Genomic DNA, 23,750 nt, shown 5'->3' on the forward strand with positions numbered 1-23,750 from the left:
TTATCCCAAATAACTACCTAACACAATCACCTATTCTGCACATACTGTGTCCAGAAATGGGCATCAAGACAAGGATAACTACTGTCAAAGAACCATCCAACCTGGGGAAAGGTATTCTTCAGATTGAGCAAAGCTCACTTGTTTTCCAAAAGATGGTTTTCACCATAAATGGGTGATGTATGCAGAAATGCTGTAAGGTCCAACACTATGTGCTGCAAGCCAAATTGAACATGCTTGCAGCCACTGCAAAAATTCTACAGGCAAATGCTACAGCCTGGAGCCTTCCTGCCTTTGCATGCTAAGTGACTAGAATCAGTGTTAAAATCCCAAGTACTATTTGCTCAGTAGTTGCATACAAAAGATAACTGGTGTTAATGTTAAGTAAATGGAGCAACATGGCTTACAATGAAAATGTTTGCTTTAATATTCCTGTATTTTGAAATTAAAACACATTGTACTTGACGGCTAGCTTGGACTGAGCTGCAAAAGGCCTCAGCCTTAGAAATGGGAGAGCTTGCAACCAGTTGGTAAGTGAACCAAACTGTATGATTTAAATAGCTTTCTATTTAACTATTACAGAAACTGCATTAGTAGACACTAGACTAGGTTATTTTCTATCTGCACTACAGAGAAAATTACACTACATTACACGCACTATATATCTTTGCAGTAAGGTCATTCTGCCAATGGCCTTTTTGCAAATATATGCTTGCTTTTTCCTACAGGACAATAAATGGTTAAAACAAGATAGTATTTAGGGATGAACAGGCTTTACATAAAAATATACACAATTACCTTTCTGATCAAACATTTTTAGCCACACTAAAATATATTAAAGTACACTGCATATACTGATGCAAAATGAAGTAACTTCAAAAATTTACAAACCTCACAGCTGTCAAACAGGTTATTTAAAAATCTCATAGGACTATACTCAGGTTAACTCTGAATGAGTGCTCCCTCTGTAAAACTACAATATGACATTGATGAATATACACATTTATCTGAATTCTTGCATTGTACAGATCTATTTAATCACCTACTATATGTAAAAAATAAATGTGCAAAAGTTCAATTTTCATTATGAGAAGACTGACTTAAGTGTGTCTAAAATATTTTCTGATCCATTCTACTTCTACAGGATTTCTTTATTTCTACATGCATGCACATAGTTTGCATTACATGGTACATAATTTAATCCCCTTTGCCTGCAACTTTACATATCTTTTTGGCATTGGGATTGATTTATTATGGTCACATGTACCAAGATACAGTGCAAAGCTTGTTGTGCATACTGTTCATACAGATCAAATCATTACACAGTGTATTGAGAGAGAATAAAGTTCAAAGTAAATCTATTATCAAAGTTCATATGTCACCATATACAAACCTGAAATTCATTTCTTGCAGCCACACTCAATAAATCTATAATTGAATAATAACTATAAAAGAATCAATGATTTATTGTACCAACTTGGGCATTCAACCGGAGTGCAGAAGACAACAAAATGCAAAAAGAAAGAAATAATAATGATAAATAAGGAATAAAGACAGACCATGAGAAGAGCCCTTGAAAGTGAGTTCATAGGATGTGGAAACATTTCAAAGATGGGGCAAGTAAAGTTATCCTCTTTGGTTCAAGAGCCTGATGGTTGAGGGGTAATAACTGTTCCTGAATCTGGTGGTGAGTGTCCTGAGGCGCCTGTACCTTCTTCCTGATGGCAGCAGTGAGAAGAGAACATGTCCTGTGTGGTGGTGTGGGGGGGGGGGTGGGTCCTGATGATGGATGTCCTCCTGAGGTCAATAATCAGCTCCTTGGTCTTGCTGGCATTGGCTAGCAGGTTGCTGTCATGGTACCACTCAACCAGATTTTCAATCTCTCTCCTATATGCTGATTCGTCAGCACCTTTGATTCAGCCAATGAGAATGGTGTCATCAGCAAACCTGTATATGGCATTGGAGCTGTGCTGAGCTACACAGTCATATGGTAAAACAATAACAATGCACAAAAAATGTAAAAGCTACCAAAAAGTGCAGTGCAAGTAAACGTGAGATCATAACAAGGTAGATTGTGAGGCTGTCTTATCATATAAGAAGTCCATTCCAGAATCAAGTAACAGTGGGATGGAAGCTGTCCTTTTAAACTTGCTGGTATGTGCTTTCAGGTTTTTGCATCTTCTACCTGATGGGAGAGGGGAGTAGAGCAGATGTCCAGCTTGGGTGGGGTTGTTGATTGCGCTGAGGCAGCAAGTATACACAAAGTCCATAGATGGAAGGCTGGTTCCTGTGATATGCTGAGCTGTGTCACAACCCCCAACATTTTCTTGCTATCACATGTAGAGCAGTTACCATACTAAGTCAATATGCATCCAGACAGTATACTTTCTAGGGTGCATTGATAAAAACTGGGAAGAGTCGACAGGGATATGCCAAATTTGATTGGCCGCTTGAAGTAAAGGTGTTGGTGAGTTTTCTTGGCCATGGAATCAACGTGGTTAGACTAGGACAGACTATTGGAATGAGGTAAAGCAAAAGAGAGGGCTTATAGTATAGCAAAATTTAGTGGGAAATTCGAGGACTGGAAAGTTTTTAAAAACCAAAAGACAATTTAAAAATCCATAAGGAAAGTCAAGATGAAATGTGAAGGTAAACTAGCCAATAATATAAAGGAAGATACAAAAAAATTCAGATATACAAAGAGTTAAAGAGAGGAGAGAGTGGATATTGGACAGCCTTTCAATCCAGAATCACTTTCATGAACTTCCTTTGAACATGCTCCAATGCCAACACATCTTTTCTTAGATAAGGAGCCCAAAACTGCTTATAATATTCCAAATGCAGTCTGACCAATGCCTTATAAAGCCTCAGTATTATATCCTTGCTCTTATATTCTTGACTTCTTAAAATGAATGCTAACATTGCACTTACCTTCATTACCACAAACTCAACCTGCAAGTTGATCTTTAAGGAATTCCACACAAGAACTCTTAAATCCCTTGATCCTCTGATTTTTGAATTTTCTCCTGGTTACGTATATTGAATAGATTTTTTAAAAATGTGCAAAGGCAGAAATACTGTATATTTTAAAAAAAAGTGAGATAGCATCCAAAGCTTCAAAGTCCATGTAGGAATCGGATGGCAGAGGGGAAGAAGCTGTTCCTAAATCGCTGAGTGTGTGCCTTCAGGCTTCTGTATCTCCAACCTGATGGTAACAGTGAGAAAAGTGGAGTCTCCCAGCCTCCCGAACGGCCATATTTGCACCCGGTGTGTCGAGCTGCAGCTCCTGAGGGACCGAGTTAGGAAACTGGAGATACAGCTCGATGACCTTCGCCTGGTCAGGGAGAGCGAGGAGGTGATAGAAAGGAGTTATAAGCAGGTGGTCACACCGGAGCCACGGGAGACAGACGTGGGTCACAGTCAGGACAGAGAAGGGGAAGAGTCAAGTACCAGAGAATACCCCTGTGGTTGTACCCCTTGACAATAAGTACTCCTTTTTGTGTACTATTGGGGGGGGGGACAGCCTATCTGGGGGAAGCAACAGTGGCCGTGCCTCTAGCACAGAGTCTGGCCCTGTGGCTCAGAAGGGTAGGGAAGGAAAGAGGAAGGCAGTAGTGATAGGGGACTTTATAGTTAAGGAGTGAGACAGGTGATTCTGTGGACGTAAGAAAGAAACTCAGATGGCAGTTTGCCTCCCAGGTGCCAGGGTCCGGGATGAGTTTCAATTTATGTCCACGATATCCTGCAGTGGGAGGGAGAACAGCCAGAGGTCGTGGTACATATTGATACCAATGACATAGGTAGGAAAAGGGAAGAGGTCCTGAAAAGAGAGTACAGGGAATTAGGAAGGAAGTTGAGAAGCAGGACCGCAAAGGTAGTAATCTCGGGATTACTGCCTGTGCCATGCGACAGTGAGAATAGGAATAGAATGAGGTGGTGGATAAATGCGTGGCTGAGAGATTGGAGCAGGGGGCAGGGATTCAGACTTCTGGATCATTGGGACCTCTTTTGGGGCAGGTGTGACCTGTACAAAAAGGCCGGGTTGCACTTGAATCCCAGGGGGACAAATATCCTGGCAGGGATGTTTGCTAAGGCTACTGGGGAGAGTTTAAATTAGAATTGTTGGGGGGTGCGAACCGAACTGAAGAGACTGGGGAAGAGGCAATTGGCTCACAAATAGAGAAAGCTTAGAGACAGTGTGTGAGAGAGGATAGGCAGGTGATAGAGAAGGGACGCACTCAGACCGAAGGCTTGAGGTGTGTCTATTTTAACGTGAGGAGTGTTGTGAACAAAGTGGATGAGCTTAGAGCGTGGATCAGTACTTGGGGATATGATGTGGTGGCCATTACAGAGACTTGGATGGCTCAGGGACAGGAATGGTTACTTCAAATGCTGGGTTTTAGATGTTTCAGAAAGGACAGGGAGGGAGGTAAAAGAGGTGGGGGCGTGGCACTGTTGATCAGAGATAGTGTCACGGCTGCAGAAAAGGTGGACGCCATGGAGGGATTGTCTACGGAGTCTCTGTGGGTGGAGGTTAGGAACAGGAAGGGGTCAATAACTTTACTAGGTGGTTTTTTTTTAATATAGGCCACCCAATAGTAACAGGGATATCGAGGAGCAGATAGGGAAGCAGATCCTGGAAAGGTGTAATAATAACAGAATTGTCGTGATGGGAGATTTTAATTTCCCAAATATTGATTGGCATCTCCCTAGAGTAAGGGGTTTAGATGGGGTGGAGTTTGTTAGGTGTGTTCAGGAAGGTTTCTTGACACAGTATGTAGATAAGCCTACAAGAGGAGAGATGTACTTGATTTGGTATTGGGAAATGAACCTGATCAGGTGTCAGGTATCTCCGTGTGACAGCATTTTGGAGATAGTGATCATAATTCTATCTCCTTTACAATAGCATTGGCGAGAGATCGAAACAGACAAGTTAGAAAAGTGTTTAATTGGAGTAAGGGGAATTATGAGGCTATCAGGCAGGAACTTGGAGGCTTAAATTGGAAACAGATGATCTCAGGGAAAAGTATGGAAGAAATGTGGCAAATATTCAGGGGATATTTGTGTAGAGTTCTGTATAGGTATGTTCCAATGAGACAGGGAAGTTATGGTAGGGTACAGGAACTGTGGTGTACAAAGGCTGTAAGAAATCTAGTCAAGAAGAAAAGAAAAGCTTACAAAAGGTTCAGAGAGCTAGGTAATGTTAGAGATCTAGAAGATTATAAGGCTATGAGGAAGGAGCTTAAGAAGGAAATTAGGAGAGCCAGAAGGGGCCATGAGAAGGCCTTGGTGGGCAGAATTAAGGAAAACCGCAAGGCGTTCTACAAGTACGTGAAGAGCAAGAGAATAAGACATGAAAGAATAGGACCTATCAAGTGTGACAGTGGGAAAGTGTGTATGGAACCAGAGGAAATAGCAGAGGTACTTAATGAATACTTTACTTCAGTATTCACTATGGAAAAGGATCTTGGTGATTGTAGTGATGACTTGCAGCAGACTGAAAAGCTTGAGCATGTAAATATTAAGAAACAGGATGTGCTGGAGCTTTTGGAAAGCGTCAAGTTGGATGAGATATCGGGACCAGACGAAACGTACCCCAGGCTACTGTGGGAGGCGAGGGAGGAGATTGCTGAGCCTCTGGCGATGATCTTTGCATCATCAGTGGGGACGGGAGAGGTTCTGGAGGATTGGAGGATTGCGGATGTTGTTCCTTTATTCAAGAAAGGGAGTAGCGATAGCCCAGGAAATTATAGACCAGTGAGTCTTACCTCAGTGGTTGGTAAGTTGATGGAGAAGATCCTGAGAGGCAGGATTTATGTATATTTGGAGAGATACAATATGATTAGTAGTAGTCAGCATGGCTTTGTCAAGGGCAGGTCGTGCCTTACGAGCCTGATTGAATTCTTTGAGGATGTGACTAAACACATTGATGAAGGAAGAGCAGTAGATGTAGTGCATATGGATTTCAGCAAGGCATTTGATAAGGTACCCCACTGCAAGGCTTATTGAGAAAGTAAGGAGGCATGGGATCCAAAGGGACATTGCTTTGTGGATCCAGAACTGGCTTGCCCACAGAAGGCAAAGAGTGGTTGTAGACGGGTCATATTCTGCATGGAGGTCGGTCACCAGTGGAGTGCCTCAGGGATCTGTTCTGGGACCTTTACTCTACGTGATTTTTATAAATGACCTGAATGAGGAAGTGGAGGGATAGGTTAGTAAGTTTGCTGATGACACAAAGATTGGAGGTGTTGTGGATAGTGTGGAGGGCTGTCAGAGGTTACAGCAGGACATTGATAGGATGCAAAACTGGGCTGAGAAGTGGCAGATGGAGTTCAACCCAGATAAGTGTGAAGTGGTTCATTTTGGTAGGTCAGATATGTTGGCAGAATATAGTATTAATGGCAAGACTCTTGGCAGTGTGGAGGATCAGAGGGATCTTGGAGTCCGAGTCCATAGGACACTCAAAGCAGCTGCGCAGGTTGACTCTGTTGTTAAGAAGGCATACAGTGTATTAGCCTTCATCAGTCGTGGAATTGAATTTAGAAGCCAAGAGGCAATGTTGAAGCTATATAGGACCCTGGTCAGACCCCACTTGGAGTACGGTGCTCAGTTCTGGTCGCCTCACTACAGGAAGGATGTGGAAGCCATAGAAAGGGTGCAGAGGATAATTACAAGGATGTTGCCTAGATTGGGGAGCATGCCTTATGAAAACAGATTGAGTGAACTCGGCCTTTTCTCCTTGGAGCGAAGGAGGATGAGAGGTGACCTGATAGAGGTGTATAAGATGATGAGAGGCATTGATCGTGTGGATAGTCAGAGGTTTTTTCCTAGGGCTGAAATGGTTGCCACAAGAGGACACAGGTTTAAGGTTCTGGGGAGTAGGCACAGAGGAGATGTCAGGGGTAAGTTTTTTACTCAGAGAGTGGTGAGTGCGTAGAATGGGCTGCCAGCAACAGTGGTGGAGGTGGATACGATAGGGTCTTTTAAGAGGCTTTCAGATAGGTACATGGAGCTTAGTAAGATAGAGGGCTATAGGTAAGCCTAGTAATTTCTAAGGTAGGGACATGTTTGGCACAACTTTGTGGGCCGAAAGGCCTGTATTGTGCTGTAGGTTTTTTATGTTTCTAAAAGGGCATGCCCTGGGTGCTGGAGGTCTTTAATAATGAATGTTGCTTTTCTGAGACACCACTCCCTAAAGATGTCCTGGGTACTTTGCAGGCTAGTGCCCAAGATGGAGCTGACTAGATTTACAACCTTCTGCAGCTTCTTTCGGTCCTGTGCAGTAGCCCCTCCATACCAGACAGTGATGCAGCCTGTCAGAATGCTCTCCACTGTACAACTATAGAAGTTTTTGAGTGTACTTGTTGACATGCCAAATCACTTCAAACTCCTAATAAAGTATAGCCGCTGTCTTGCCTTCTTTATGACTACATCAATATGTTGGGACCAGGTTATATCCTCAGAGATCTTGACACCCAGGAACTTGAAGCTGCTCACTCTCTCCACTTCTGATCCCTCTATGCTTTTATTCCTTCCACCACAGTGCATGACCATACACCTCTTGCACTATATTCCATCTGCCACTTCTTTGCCCTTTCTTTAAATCTGTACAAGTCCTTCTGTAGTACCCCTGCTTCCATAACACAACCTGCCCATCCACCTATCTTTGTATCATCCTCAAACTTGGGAGAAAGCCATCAATTCCTTCATCCAAAAAAATACTGACACGTAAAGTGAAAAGAAGCAGTCTGAATACTGACCCCTGCAGAACACCTGTAGTCACCAGCAGCCAACCAGGAAAGACTCCCTTTATTCTCACTCTTTGCCTACTGCCATTCAGCCAATTTTCTAACCATGCTAGTATCTTTCCTGTATTACCAAAGGCTCTTATCTTGTTACAAAGTCTCGTGCACCATCTTGTCAAAGGCCTTCTGAAAATCCGAGTGAACAACATTCACTGATTCTCCTTCATCAATCCTGCCTGTTACTTCCTTAAAGAACTCTAACACATTTGTCAGGCAAGATTTCCCCTTAGGAAACCATGCTGACTTCAGCCTACTTTGTCATGGGTCTCCAAATATCCTGAATCCTTATCCTTAACAGGCAATCCAACAGTGAAGTCAGACTAACTGGCCTGTAATTTCCTTTCTTCTGCCTCCCTGCCTTCTTAAAGCGTGGAGTGACATTTGCAATTTTCCAACCCTGTGAAACTATTTGATAATCCAGTGACCATGAAAGATCACTACTAATCCCTCCACAATCTCTTCAGCTACCTCTTTCAGAACTCTGGTGAGTAATCTATCTGGTCCTGGTGACTTAACTACCTTCAGACCTTTCAGCTTCTCAAGCATCTTCTCCTTAGTATTAGCAACTACACTCACTTTTGTCCCCTGATATCTGAATTTCTAGTATACAACTAGTTTCTTCCACAGTGAAGACTGGCGTAAAATACTTATTAGGTTCATCTGCCATTTCTTTGTTCCCCCATTACTACCTCTTCAATGTCATTCCCCAGTTATCCAATATCCACTCTTGCCTCTCTTTTACTCTTTATATATCTGACAAAACTGTTGACATCCTCCTTTACCTTCATTCTTTTTAATCTTTTCTCTCATTAGGGCTTTTTTTAGTTGCCTTCTGGTAGCTTTTAAATGCTTCCCAATCCTCTAACTCCTCACTAATATTTGCATTTTATGCCCTCTCTTTTGATATATGGTGTATTTGACTTCCCTTGTCAGCCACGGTTGGGTTTGCCTCATCCTCCCTTTAGATTACTACTTTATCTCGGGATGTATCTATCCTGCACTTTTTGAACTGCCCCCAGAAACTCGGGCCATTGTTGTTCTGCCATCATCCTTGCTAGTGTCTCCTTCCAATTAACTTTAGTCAGGTCCACTCTCATGCCCTTGTAATTCCCTTTACTATAATACTGATACATCTGACTTTATCTTCTCCATCTCAAACTGCAGGGTGAATTCTATCCTATTATGATCACTACTTCCCAGGATTTCCTTTATCTTAAGCTCTCTAATTAAATCTGGTTTATTACACTAGACACAATCTAGAATTGCTTTTCCCCTACCAGCCTCAGCCACAAGTTGCTCCAAAAAGCCATGTCATAGGTACTCTATAATCTTGGAATTCAGTACCAACCTGATTTTCCCAATCTACCTGCAAATTGAATTCACCCATGACAATGCTAACATTGCCCTCATTACATGCCTTTTGTATTTCCCGTTGAAATGTATATCCCACATACTGGCTACTGTTTGGGGATCTGTATATAACTCCCATCAAGGTCTTTATATCCTCACAGTTCCTTAACTCTACCTATAAGGCTTCTACATCTTCTGATCCTATATCACGTCTAAGGATTTGATTTCATTATATTTACCAACAGAGCCACTCCAACCCCTCTGCCTTCCTGCTTGTCCTTGCAATAGAATGTGATTCCTTGGAGGTTAAGCTCCCAACCATGATCTTCTTTCAGCCATGACTAGGTGATGCCTATGTCATACCTGCACTACAAGATCATCTGCCTTATTCCTTATGGTGCGTGCATTAAAATATCACATATTTGTTCCTGTAGTCATCATCCCTCTTGATTTTGGCCCTCTTGCACTTTAACTCATCCCACTGACTGTGATTCTGTCCTATCATCTGCCTGTCCTTCCTCACAGTCTCACTACACACTGCATCCACTTGTATATCAATGGTCTCATCCTCAGCCCCATCACTCCACCTCACATCCCCCGTCAACTTAGTTTAAAAACTGAGGTCCTCCTCGGGTTCAGGTATAACCTGTCATAACTTCCCCAGAAGTGATCCCAAAGATTGTTCCCCAGAAAATAGCCCAATGATAAATTTCTAAAAAGTAATTATTTTCCCATATATAGTGACAGCATTTTCCAATTTGTTTAGGACAAAAGCTGTTAATCATACCCTCATTCTTATTGTTTTAAAGGACATGTGGGACAGCCTATCCAACTCAAATCCTTTTTGCCACACAGTGTCAAGCTTTACACTAATTAGAAAGGTCTGCTAGCATCAGCCCACCTGTTTGTTGTTTTGTTTCCTTCCCGACTCTCTTATCTGCATGGACAGCAAATCCCATCAGCTTGCTATCAAGGTCTGAATACAGGAGATTAATGACCGCAAAGGGAAACGGAATCAGTTTACATGCTCAGAGTTGAAAATATGATATTACTTTACAACTAAGTCATTCAAGCTGTCCCTGCCTCTAATTTAGCACACGGGTAGTTAATAATCACATTGCAGTCTGGTCAGCCTGGCAGACTATTAAATTCATGTCCTTTGTCAAAAAATAAACTGAAGAATAACAGGTCAGATGTTTGTCACACAATCACAGTACCAGGAATAGTAGGATAGGAATGAGGATTAAGCCTGAAGCTACAATGCAAATCTGAAAATGGGTCAAAGAACAGATGTTAGAAGTCACAAAGAGAACGTTAGTACAGGTAATTAGTCAACAACTGAGTTCCAATTGAAAGCAAAGCAAATTGGTTTAAGTGAAAATCTGATGAAATAATCAAATAAATACTACAAAGCAAAGCCACATAAAACAATTCATTATTTTTTTGGCATTTCTTTTTAAAACTTAATGCCTTAGAACTAATTCTTTAGCAATAGTTTGCACAATTGAGCTGGTTAAAAACTGTAAATATCAAACTATTTCCATTAAACAGAATAGACAGCAATAAATAAAAAAAATTCCAGATTATACACAACCAGATAAACTAAACGAGTACCAATATTTCACTGAAAACACAGTACTGATATTTCCAGAATCTGAAATAAAAACAGAAACAGCTGCAGATACTCAGCAGGTCATGTGGTATCCATGGAGAAAGAAACAAAATTAATCATTCAGGGTGTTGACCCTTCATTAGAATTAAAAGGTTCTTAAGTGTACTATCACCAGTAGCCTGTCCTGGTCCAATCATTTGGATACCATAGCCGAGAAAGCTCATCAGTAGCTCGACTTCCTAAGGAGGCTAAAGAAATTTGCCATGTCACCTTTGACCCGCATTAATGTTTATCAATTCACCTTAGAAGGCACCCTATCCGGATGCATCTCAGTGTGGCAACTGCTGTGAACATGACCACAAGAAACTGCAGAGTTGTAGACACTACTCAGTACATCACAAAAACCAACTACCCCCTCCATGGAGCTCGTCAACAATATAATGTGATATAACTCTGGACCTCAACCTACCTCACTGATGGACTTGCACTGGACTTCCTCTACCATTTAATGTACTGAGTGACACAGTAGTGTAGCGGCAGGCATAATGTGTTACGACATCAGTGATCAGAGGATCAGGATTCAATTCCAGTCACTGTCTATAAACAATTTGTACTTTCTCCCCATGACCACATGGGTTTCCTCCCACATTATAAAGACGAATGGGTTACGGTTAGTGAGTCGTGGGCACAAGTTTTGTTGGTGCCGGAAGCATGGCAACACTTGCAGGTTGCCCCCAACACATCCTTGGATTGTGCTGGTCATTGACGCAAACGACACATTTTAGTGTATGTTTCCAAGTACATGTGACAAAGCTAATCTTTGTTGTAATGAAATGATCAGTATACAAGTATACAAGTTTTTCCACTGTATGTGACATTAATAAACCAATTCAAATCCCAGGCTTATCCTTGTAAAATGATTGCTTTACAGAATACTTCAGTTACCCAACACAGATTTTCCTTTTCCACCTTTGTGAACTGATCGACTGAGCATTTCCAGCAAGATCATTATAAATAAATAAATAAAACATGTCAACACAATTCTCAACACCATTTTTCCCACCCTGAAAATTCTTTTAAATATCTAGTGTCATACTACATCTGCCTTCCTCATTACTTCTGCCTACACTGAGCTAATGCTAGCAGTCCATAATATACTTGTTACAAAAACCCACGTTTTCATCTGTTAGTCTCTTCATACGGTGCCTTGTAAAAATATTTGGCCCCCAGCCCTTTGTTCATAGAAATGAATATTACAAACAGAGATTTTGATAAATAAAACTGAATTTTTATTTTGAACCACATGCTCCTTTTTACACAGTAGAGCCCAAAATAAGGGAAAATTGTAAAGAATGGAAAAAGTAAAGATTCCGAAACTGAGAAGTTGGCAGTTGAAAAGTATTCATCCCCCTTTGCTCAGTTCTTAGTTGAACCACCTCTCACAGCTAATAACAGCTGTTTAGATAAGTCACAATTAACTTTGTACAAGGTGATGGAGCAAGATTTGCCATTCCTCCTTGCACAATTGCTCATGTTGTGTCAGGTTAGTTGGGGAACAGCGGTGAACAGCATCTTGAGGTCTTGCCAGAGATGATTGATCAGTTTAAGGTCAGGACTCTGACTGGGCCACTCAAAGACATCAATTTTCTTCATTTGAAGCCACTTCAGGGTTGCTCTGGTAGTGTGCTTTGGATCGCTGTCCTGCTGAAAGACAAACTTTCTCCTTAGTTTAAGCTTTCTGGCAGAGGCTAGCGAGTTTTTATCCAGGATCTCTCTGTATTTAGCATCTTCCATTTTCCATCAATCCTGACCAGATTTCCAGTCCCTGCTGCTGAAAAGCATCCTCCATAGCATGATGCCACCTCCACCAAACTTTACATTAGGATGGTGTTACCTGGGTGAAGTGCATATATACACATACCATTTTATGTTGAGGTCAAAAAGTTCCACTTTATAGTCTCACCTGTCCACAAGACCTTCTTCCACGTCTTTACAGTATCTTCTAAGTGACACTTTGCAAAATCTTCATGGGCAAAGAAATACTTTTTTTTTTAAAGCCAGGGCTTCTTCCTTGCCACTCTTCCATAAATACCATTTTTACACAAGGCCTTCGAGATTGTGGAGCCATGAACTTCATCTCCAATCACAGCCACTGACTTCTGCAGCTCACTCAGTGATGGCTGGCCTCACAGTAGCCTGTCTTACAAATGCAATTCTTTTACATCGTCTAAGTTCAGAGGGGCAGCTTGACCTCGGCAGTGTGGCTGTGGTTCATATTTTTTCCACTTTTTCACGATGGACTGCACCGAGCTCCGAGGTATGTTCAGTACCTTTGAGATGGTCTTGTGTCCTTCCACAGATATGTTCTTCTCTATTATCATTTCCCTGACTCGTCCTGAATGTTCGTTTGTCTTCATTTTGGTTTGGTCTGTTGAAAATCTACCATATTGTGGATCCTACAGAGAGATGGGGTATTTATTCTCATGAATTCATTGAAAGCAAGTGATCCTCCAATTTTTATACAAATTGTACCTGAGGAAAGTGAGCTCAGTTATTAAAGGGGATGAATACTTTTACAGTCCCACGATCTTGGTTTTTAATTTTTAGTGAATTGTTGACAGATTTTGGAATTTTTCTTTTGCTTTGACATAATGCACAATGCTTTGCAGATTAGCTCAAAACTCTTACCCCAATATATTTAACTTTAAAAATGAGACAGTAAAATGTGAAAATATTTGTGGGGGCTGAATTCTTCTATGGTTGCACCATTTACCTTTCCCATTTGCTCTGGTCTTTTTCCCTTCCCTTAAGTTGAAGTGGTTCTCCTTGGAACCAAGAAAACTGAGATCAACTATAGGTTAGACATCAGAGTGTCATGTAGCACTTTAACGTTTATATGCAGGTATTGACACTGACTGAGCGAGAAAAGATTGTCTGCACCCACATCCTGTAATGTAGAAGGATTCTCCAACCTACAAGTTGTGAAAGCTGGGCAGAAAATCTTTTAGACAGCCACAGATCCTTTAAAGGAGCAACTAGTTGATGCTATCACCGTGGTTACCAATACTGGGGAAGCTGCAACGGAAAATGTGATCCAAGAATTGCACTTTCATTGCTGGCTATCTAGTCTTCAGTGCACATAATACCAAGTCTAGATAGAGTAGGTATCTTACTAGCTGCAATTCTAAAGAACTCTATCAAGCCTTGTAACAATGAGTTCAACCACTCAGTTCATGAACCAACCTGCACAACCCTAATCACTACCTCAGCATAGCAACACATGACCACTTTGCACTATATTGATTTTGCTCGTTCTAATTATGTTATTTCTTGTAAAAAGTCGTGTATACTCTATGGTTAATTTATGCTTCTCTTGTGAATGCTCTGTATCAAGTTTTTCATTGCACCTATGAATACATGCACTTGTGCATTTGACAATAAACTTGATTTTAAGCTGCAAGATTCTTGAAATTATCACCCTTGCTTCAGTCTGAATCACAGATTTTTTTCATCATGTGAACTTGAGGAATTGCAGAGCCAAGTTGAGGCTGTGGATGAGGTTTTGAAAGTGGACAGAGAGAAAATATATCCAGCATCTTGACTTGGAGGAGCATGAAATGGGTGTACAGCCAAGTTTTTGAAAAAAAGCACACTTGTTTTTTTGATGTAAACAATAGATACTACAAATGCTGCTAATCCAGAATAAAGCACATAAAATGTTGGAGCAACTCAGCAAGTCAAGCAGCATCAATGGAGAGAAATAAAGAGTCCATGTTTCAGGCCAAGATCCTTCATCAGGGCTCCTTGTTTTTTGTACATTTTTTTGAATTGCCCAAGTGTGGTCTTCAGAGCCATGGTCAAATATCAGGAACAGGTATTCTGTACCCTGTACTGTATTTCCTTTTCACTTAATACAATAACAACATAGGCATGCATCAACTCTAACACCCTCACGCACAAATCAATGCTTGTGAATGTAAAGAAGTGTGCATAGCATTGCAAAATATATGCCTTTCTGCTTAACTGATCTACTAAAAGTAGAGGTTACCTGTAGCTCATAAGATTGTATTTTTAATTTAAAAAACACTTTATTTGGTAGTTTGCTAAATTTTAGATTGGAAATAGAAAATTGAGAAAGCTGTCTTAATGATCAAAGAAGAAAATACATTTATATTGTTCTGAAGAGAACTGGAAAAGTTCTCTAGGGCTATAGACATAAAGCAGAGGAGCAGGATCGGCTGGATTCCATGGACTCAATGGGCCAGATACCTCTCTCCCTCTTATATCATTTTCAGGATTCTCAACCTTGAGACAATAAAAGGTAACAACAGAATTAAGCATACCGAGTTTGCTCTGCCATTCCATCATGGCAGATTTATCTCTCGCAACCCCATTCCTTATAAAGCTTCAATATTATATCCATGCTTTGGTATTCTAGTTTCGAAATGAATGCTAAAGTTGCATTTGCCAACTCAACAAGGGCTCCCAAGTCAATTTGAACCTCTGATTTTTTGATTTTTAAAATTTTCTATCTATTTAGAAAAAAGTCCACACTTCTATTCCTCCTTATGAAGTGCATGACCATACACTTTCCCACATTATATTCCATCTGTCACTTCGCCCATTCTCCCAATTGCCCAAGTCCTTCTGCAGACATCCTGCTTCCTCATCACTACCTGCTCCCCCCACCTATCCTTGTATTGTCCACAAAGCCATAAATTCCTTCAGCCAAAACACTGACATATAATGTGAAAAGAAGGGGTCGCAGCACCGACCTCTGCAGAACATCACTGGTTACTGGAAGCCAACCAGAAAAAGCCCCCTTTATTCTCACTCTTTGCCTGCTGCCAGTCAATCTTCTATCAATGCTGTTATCTTGTTAAGCAGCCCTCAAGTGTGGCACCTGTTAATTTGGTAGGGTCTTGAAAAAGTGTGGCTTTTGAAATCCCAAGTAAACAACATCCAATGACACTCCTTAGTCTACACACAAGGGCTCAAATACTTGCACTAATGGCACATTGTGCATTACTGTGATATTCTGGTGCTGCTGCAACTTATTTTCTGCTACTTACCTATTTAATACTTTTTTTATTACTGTCTTGTTTTTATCTACCGCTTTATTTAACTGCCTGAGAGGAAGCCAAACAGAGTTTCATTGTACCTATGTATAATGACAATAAAGATCATCGAATTCAATTCAATCCTGCCTGTTATTTCCTCAAAGAATTCCAACGATATGTCAAGCAAGATTTCCCCTTAAGGAAACCATGCTGACTTTGGCCAACTTTTCATGTACCTCCAAGTACCTAAAACCTCATCCTTAGTAATGGACTCCAACATTTTCCCAACCGCTGAAGTCAGGCTAACTGGCCCACAATTTCCTTTCTTCTGCCTCCCCGCCTTCTTAATGTGTGGAGTGACATTTGCAATTTACAGTTCTCTGGAACTATTCCAGAATCTAGTGGTTCTTAAAAGATCATTACTAATCCCTTCACAATCTCTTCAGCTACCTCTTACAGAACTCTGGAGAGACCATCTAGACCAGGTGACTTATCTAGCTTGAGACCATTCAGCTTCCCAAGCACCTCCTTTTTAATAGCAAAAGCACTCAATTCTGTCCCCTGACACACTCACGTTTCTGGAATACTGCTGGTGTCTTCCACAGTGAAGACTGGCACAAAATATTTAAGTTCATCTGTAATTTTTTTCTTCCTCATTACTACCTGTCCAGCGTCATTTTCCAGTGGTCCAATATGCACTTTCGTCTCTCTTTTACTCTGTATAGCTAAAAAGAACTTCTTGTATCCTCGTTTGTATTATTAGCTGGCTTACCTTCAGATTTCATCTTTTCTCTCTTCAGGGTTTTTTTAGTTGCCATCTGTTCGTTTTGAAAAACTTTCCAATTCTCTACCATCCCACTAATTTTTGCTCTATTATATGCCCTCCCTTCTGCTTTTATCCTGTCTTTGACTTCTCTTGTCAGCCACATTTGCCTCATCCTCCCTTTAGAATACTTCTTCATTTTTGGGCTGCACCTTCCCTGCGCTTTCTGAACTTTCCCCTGAAATACCAACTATTGCAGTTCTGTCATCATCCCTGCCAGTGTCCCCTACCAATCAACTTCGGCCAGTTCCTGTTTCTTGCCTCTGTAATTCCCTTTACTCCACTGAAATACTGATACATTTGATCTTTGCTACTCCCTCTCAAAACTGCAGGGTGAATTTTATCATATTATGATTACTGCCTCCTAAGGGTTCCTTTACCACTAGCTCCCTAATCAAATCCGATTCATCACACAATCCCCAATCCAAAATTGCCATTCCCCTAGTGGGCTCAACCAAAGCTGCTCTAAAAAGCCATCTTGTAGGCATTCCACAAATCCCATCTCTTGGGATTCAGCACCACCCTAATTTTTCCCAATCTACCTGCATATTGAAATCTCTCATGATTATCACAACATTGCCTTTTTTACATGCCTTTTCTATCTCCTGCTGTAAATTGTAGCCCACATCTTTGCTACTGTTCAGTAGTCTATATGTAATTCCCATTAGGATCTTTTTACCTTTGCAGTTTCTTAACTCTACTTACAAGGATGCTACATCTTCTAAGTCTATGTCACGTCTTTCTCTCTAAGGATTTGGTTTCATATTTTATCAGCAGGGCTAGCTGCCTATCCTTTCAATACAATATGTATCCTAGAACGTCAAGCTCCAATGAACTTCCTTCAGCCACAGCTCAGCGATGCCCACAACATCATACCTGCTAATCTCTAACTGCTATAATATTTACCTCATTCCAAATTTCACGACACATGTCCGATTCTGATACTGCATGCATTCAAGTATAACACCCAGCCTGTATTCATCTCGCTCCCATGTTATACTTCAACTCATCCCACTGACTGCAATTTTGCCCCATCATCTACCTGTCACCACACACTGCATTGAGTTGTATACCAACTGCCCCATCCTCAGCCCTGTCACTCTGGTTCCCAACTCCCTGCCAAATTAATTTAAACCCTCTCCAACACTCAGGTTCAGGTGTAACCTGTCCTTCTTCGTGCAGGTCATACCTTCCCCAGGGCAGATTGCAATATCTAGAAATCTGAAACCATGTCCCCCTGCACCAATTCTTCAGTCACATATTCATCTACAAGTCATCCGATTCTTATCCTCACTGGCACATGGCATAGGCAGCAATCCAGAGATTACTACTCTGGAGGTCCTTTTATCCCCAGCTTTCTACCCAACTCCCTACATTCTCTCTTCAGGACCTCCTCCCTTTTCCTACCTCTATCATTGGTACCAAAATATACTACGACTTCTGGCTGTTCACCTTCCCCCTTTAGAATGGTGTGGATCCGATCCAAGACATCCCTAACCCTAGCAACTGGGAGGCAACATACCATCTGGGCCTACTTTCACGTTCACAGAATTTCACATCTACTCCTCTATGGTATTCCCTATCACTAGTGCAGTCCTCTTCTTCCCCTTCTCTTCTGAGCCACAGCTCCGGAGTCAGTGTCAAAGACCCAGTTCCTGTGGCTCCTGCTTCATCAGTATCCAAAGTGGTATACTTATTATTGAGGGAAATGGCCACAGGGATACTGTGCACTGACTGCCCATTTTCTTTCCCTCTCCTGGCACTCACCCAAATACCTGCCTCCTGCAACTTAGGAGTGACTACCTCCCTGCAGCCTCTATCACTTACTCAGTCTCCCACATGAGCCAAAGGTCATCCAGTTGTAGTTCTAGTTCCTTAACACGGTCTTGAGGGAGCTGCAGCTGAATGACCTTCGGCTCATACAAGAAAATGCCGTGTCAAGCTATTACCCCGATTCCACCGTCCTTTGTATCCAGTTTTGGATCTTCCACTGATGACATCATCATGTACTGATGCCCCTCTCCTGAGCCACTGACTCAAAATTTTCTACGATAATCTGGAGATCTCTCCTTACCACACATCACCTCTTTGGGACTACATCTGTCTAAATTACCTTTTAAGCTGGTGCCTTACGAGATCTTTTTAAGGAAAATAAATATAATTATCTAAATCCTGGAAAATAGCAAAAAACAATTAACTGCCAGCATCAGCCTTTCACATTTGGGTGTGCTTAATTTTGCATTATCAGAAGTTAACTTTTGTTTCTGTAACAATAATTGGTCCTTAAATATAGTGCAATTAATCTAATACAACATCACATGGTGTATCAGAGGTTTAATATCCAACATTTAAAAGGCAAATGATAAAAATTTTGGTTATTAAGGCATGTTTTAGGGCATGCTAAGCGAGATAGTTTGGGAGAGGAGCTTAGAGAGAGAATTCCAGGCTTCAGGTCTTGCACATCAAAGGACCGCATGTAAAACAACGAAAGTAAAATAAGAAACCAGAACTGAAGTGTAGAAATCTCAAAAATGATGGAGACTGTGTTGATGGGGGTGGAAAGGTAGCTTTTGAAAGCAGCAATACAAATTTTAAACTCTGTGTTTTGTAACCAGGATGTAACATAAGCCAATGAGCACAGGCATAATAAGCACAAGTAAGGACCAGGACAAAAAGCTTTAACAATTAAATACATTGCTCAATTTTGTGCATTAAAAGCTTCAATAAAGTGATACATTTTCATAGATGCTTTACAAAAGCTTAGTTTAAGACCAACATCATCTTTTATTCATCTGAGAATACTTATTTTACAGTTATTGAAGGCCCAGTTTCTGCTGTAATTCAATAATAAAAGCATAATCAATTTGAACCTTCAGCTTGCGGAATTTTTAAAACCCTCAAAATGATAACATATGAAACAAATTCTGGCAATTAGCTTTTTATGTGATTGCTGCATAATATATGTTATTTTTAAATTACACTTTCAACACTGGGCATCATTAATAATTTTTAAAGTACATAATCTAAAACATCTGTAAAAATCTTGGCATTCAATCTGTATTTATATTACATTGCCTGGGTATCTTAAAAAAAATTAACTATCGTCTTAAACTAGCCTAACAATACCCTTCCACAGCTCAAAATGGCATAGTTTTGTACTGTGGTATCATCCTCCTGTGATCACATTATGGTAGTCCAAATCTCTAAGTACCAGAATCCTTGTACAACTGATCAATTACAGCTGTTGATTTAGTGACTGAAACTTCTCCACATCTGCTTCTTGCTTAGTTAATGGTTCACTTCCAGGTCCTAAAAGAACTGCAGTTTTCTTTCACCAGACAAGTGCCTAACTATAGCTATGTTGCCTCTACACTGCCTGTCTCGATCAGTTTGTCACTCAATGTACAATGCAAATCCAAGTGACTCACATCTGCCACTGATCGACCCAATTCGTGAGCAATCTTTTCCCATCGACCTGGAGTACCCCCTGGGAACTTAACCATACTTCTTGTCAGCTGGCTGAGGTCCTCTTCTGTCCACTGAGGTGCCTGTAATAATGTTCAAAATAACAAGGAGAAAAAGTCACATAAAATGAATTAAATTCACACATGCACTCTGGCAGTTAGCGATATCGCTTCATTTAGAACATTAAAAATATTGAAATGAATGACATATTTATGTAGCAGCCACTTTGAAAGAATACCTCTATTTAGAGAAAATAACCCCATGCAAAAGCACCATCATTGATGAATAATATACAAGAATATCCTTAAGATGAAAAATCAGCACAGAAACAAAGATTTTTAAAAAAAAATACCCTCATGAAACACCACAAATTGAATGTTAAAAAATTAATCCCTTAAGATATAAATACTTTATATATAATAATCTCTGACCCTAGTAATGAACAACCATGTATCATGGGGTTTGTATTACTAAGCCGTCAGCGCAGAGTGCAGTCACAGAGGTGAGTGACCCCAGGGACTATCTCCACAGCGACCACAAAGCCTCTTGCTGACACTAATCCTCCCTGTCATTCTCCCACTGTGCTCAAACCACACTGACATCCGCCTGCTGCACTGTGAGCTTAACAGGGCCTTCTTGACTTTTCACTGCTGCCCTAATCGATGGTTCAAACATGCTCCTTTCACCATGTCCAAATGGCAACTTCAGTCATAATAAAAGCACAGTATCCTATAAAGTGTTTCTCGACAGGCCTAGTCATTTGCATTAATTTGCAGAATGGACTATGTTATTCAGGCTTCTGTTTTACCACCACACAGAAATTGATAACTGAGCATAAATTTCAAGTCATTACCCAAATAAGATTATCTCTCTGTATTTTCATTACTTCCTACACAAGTCCTTACCATCTGAATTTGGTATAAAGGCAACTGCCATTTTTAGAATATTTGTAACTGTGCCCTCAATTAAATTAAGTGCAAGTAAAACCATTTGGGAAAAAAATCCGTTAACATCCCATGTTGAGGGAAGTAAGCAGAAGATATTTTAATGCCAACATAGCTTCTTAATCACATAAAAGACTTACTTTAAATTCAGTTAATAATTTACATGTGAATTGAAGGTAAAGTTCTTAATGAACTTTCCGGATACAATCACCACAGTATTTGATCATTAATTTACCAAATTTATGCAACTTGGGAATCCATTCACACTTTAATTTTAAACATTCAAAGATCAATTGACTATGAAAGAAACAATCCCAAACAATCCACCATCCAAAAAGCTGATGAACCTCTTTTTAAGATGCAGATTGCTTTATTAGTTTCTAACAGTTCACAGTTATGCCTATGGTGATCAAACATCACTTCTTATACTTCAAAAACAAAGCAAATTACTAATATTTGTGCAAAAAAAGTCTATCACTCAAAGTCATTGCAAAACTGCAGCAATCTCACTTTAACAGAATTTTGACACCAAGTTCCTTGAAAGGTTCAAGCCATTCTGCAGCTGTTTGGTGATATTTTGAATAAGTTACAATTCCTTAAAAGTCTTTGTAGGGCTCTGATGTTTACACTGCACCTTTGCCCTAAACCAGGTCATATCTCACAGTATCATATTACACTCCAGTGCATGTGCTCAATGCAGTGGGGACAGAATGAAGCAGAGATTCAAAGAAGACATGTTTTTAATAGCTGAATTTCAAGTTTCACATTACAGACAGCTTTAGACAAGAACTGAATTGGAGTTTCTGTTGCAAATCAAAGAAGAGCACATGAATATTTAGTTGAACCATGTAAATTATAATCTAACAATTTCTACTAGCCTTTTTCAGATTGCTGCAGTGATAAACCTATTAAATAATTTCAGACCAATATTCTTTGTGTGATTGTCAAACATAAATTGGTTGACAATATTCAGCAATCATAACTGGACCATTGTTACTGACCACTGGTCTTGTACATTTAGCTCAATATATTTTAACCAAAATAGTATGCTTCACATTCCCCGACAGCCTGAGTAGTTTATACTAATAGCAGGTTAATTTTAATTAACAAAGTAATAATAAATTCTCATTTTAGGTACATTTACAACACTCCACTGTTTTCTTTTACAATAGTTGATAACACATTAAATGAGTTTTCTACAAGCAGGCCAGGCATTACTTTCTGCAATATTATACATAATTAAAAGATTCCAGCTCAAGAATGACATTTCAGAAATATTATTTTTTTGTATCAAACATAATCCCAGCAATATGGCCAAGTTGTAAAAGCTTTCAGTTTCTCAAACTGTATTTGCATTTCATCAAAATAGATGCTGGATATCTTTAATTTTAATTTGTATTAACATCCTTTAATTAGCTTAGTAAAAGCAATACTTGAGTTATATACTGAGAATGGATTATGAACACAATTTAAAAGTCATTTTAGAAAATACTTCATTCTCACAAAATAATTATCACCCTATTTAAAAAAGAACAATTATTTCAAGTGAGCTAAAATTTAACCAGAATGTTGTGTCATGCTCACTGTTTTTTTAAAAAAATCACAACTAACAAGTAAAAAGTTAACCAAGGACACACACAATGGCACTGCTGCACTGTAATGGCTGCAATCCATCCTAAGTGATTAATTAAAAATTCCACAGAAACAGCCAACTGTGTCTCCAGACAGAATGAATACTGCAGCACAAACTCCTTATAATCAGGAGTTAAATAAGTTTTCAAGGTGCTAATTGCATGAGCAGTTTCTTCCTGGTTTAACACTGAACCAAACATAGCTATTACAGTCAACTGGAACCCAAGCATGCTGTTTTGTTGTTGAAAGCCTTGTGCCTCACAATTTCTTTGGAACCAAGACCCAAAAATCCATCCCTGCAGTACATCAAAGTAATGGCAGATGCCACATGGCGAGGAGACAGCTGTCATTATTACGCTTGCATTCTAATGCGACAGTAGCCTGCTCAGATATGTGACCTCAACCCAATTAAATGTTTCCAGAACACAATCTCTGCACTGATGGGAGACTAGATTTACATTCAGTACAAATGCCTCAGCCATATTATTTACTACATTTAGGCAATTTAAAATAAAACAACCAATTCATTAAACCAGCAGGGTCTTGTTTTATGTACTGCAAAAATCTGTTACCCCTCCTCTATTTAAAACATTTTAGGGATGGCTATGCTTACATAAGGTACCAGTACCCCTATTAGGAAAATTACTTTCTAATTCAATTAATTTATTTTGAAGCTGTTTCATTTTCTGAGTAGGACACTGAGGCAAGAAGAAATATTTAAATTGGATTTTAACTACACAATATTGAGTACAGCAGGCTTTTTTAAACAATGCAAATATTTTCTCCTCTTTTAAAAGTTGACCAAGCATATTTGGCTCTTAAGAGTTTTAAATTAAATTTGTGACTCAAAGGATTCATTTTACTTAATAAAAATCATGATCCCAAAGAGTCTGTAAAGACTGTCGCCCTAGGGGGTCCCAATGGGCTTAAAAATGACTGAGACAAAAATGATAATCATTAAAGGATTAACAGAAAAAAATCATTATAACATGCTTGTGCCAACTGTAAACCCCAGACTAAACAGCAATGATGCATTCAATTTGAGCACAAATTCATTAGGTG

The 23,750-nt window shown here is 39.9% G+C and overlaps 1 protein-coding gene across 2 annotated transcripts in view; it reads right to left on the reverse strand.

The window, feature by feature from the left end:
- Nucleotides 1–23,750, reverse strand: part of dnajc1 (DnaJ (Hsp40) homolog, subfamily C, member 1) — a 292,850-nt gene that overhangs the window by 15,330 nt on the left and 253,770 nt on the right. For both annotated transcript variants that reach the window (XM_063044233.1, XM_063044232.1), the window contains exon 9: nucleotides 20,076–20,195. In XM_063044233.1, coding sequence (XP_062900303.1) covers nucleotides 20,076–20,195 — 120 coding nt within the window. The remainder of the gene's footprint in view (nucleotides 1–20,075; nucleotides 20,196–23,750) is intronic.

The sequence above is a fragment of the Mobula hypostoma genome, chromosome 3 (genome assembly GCF_963921235.1).
Source record: "Mobula hypostoma chromosome 3, sMobHyp1.1, whole genome shotgun sequence".
In the NCBI taxonomy this organism is placed as follows: domain Eukaryota; kingdom Metazoa; phylum Chordata; class Chondrichthyes; order Myliobatiformes; family Myliobatidae; genus Mobula; species Mobula hypostoma.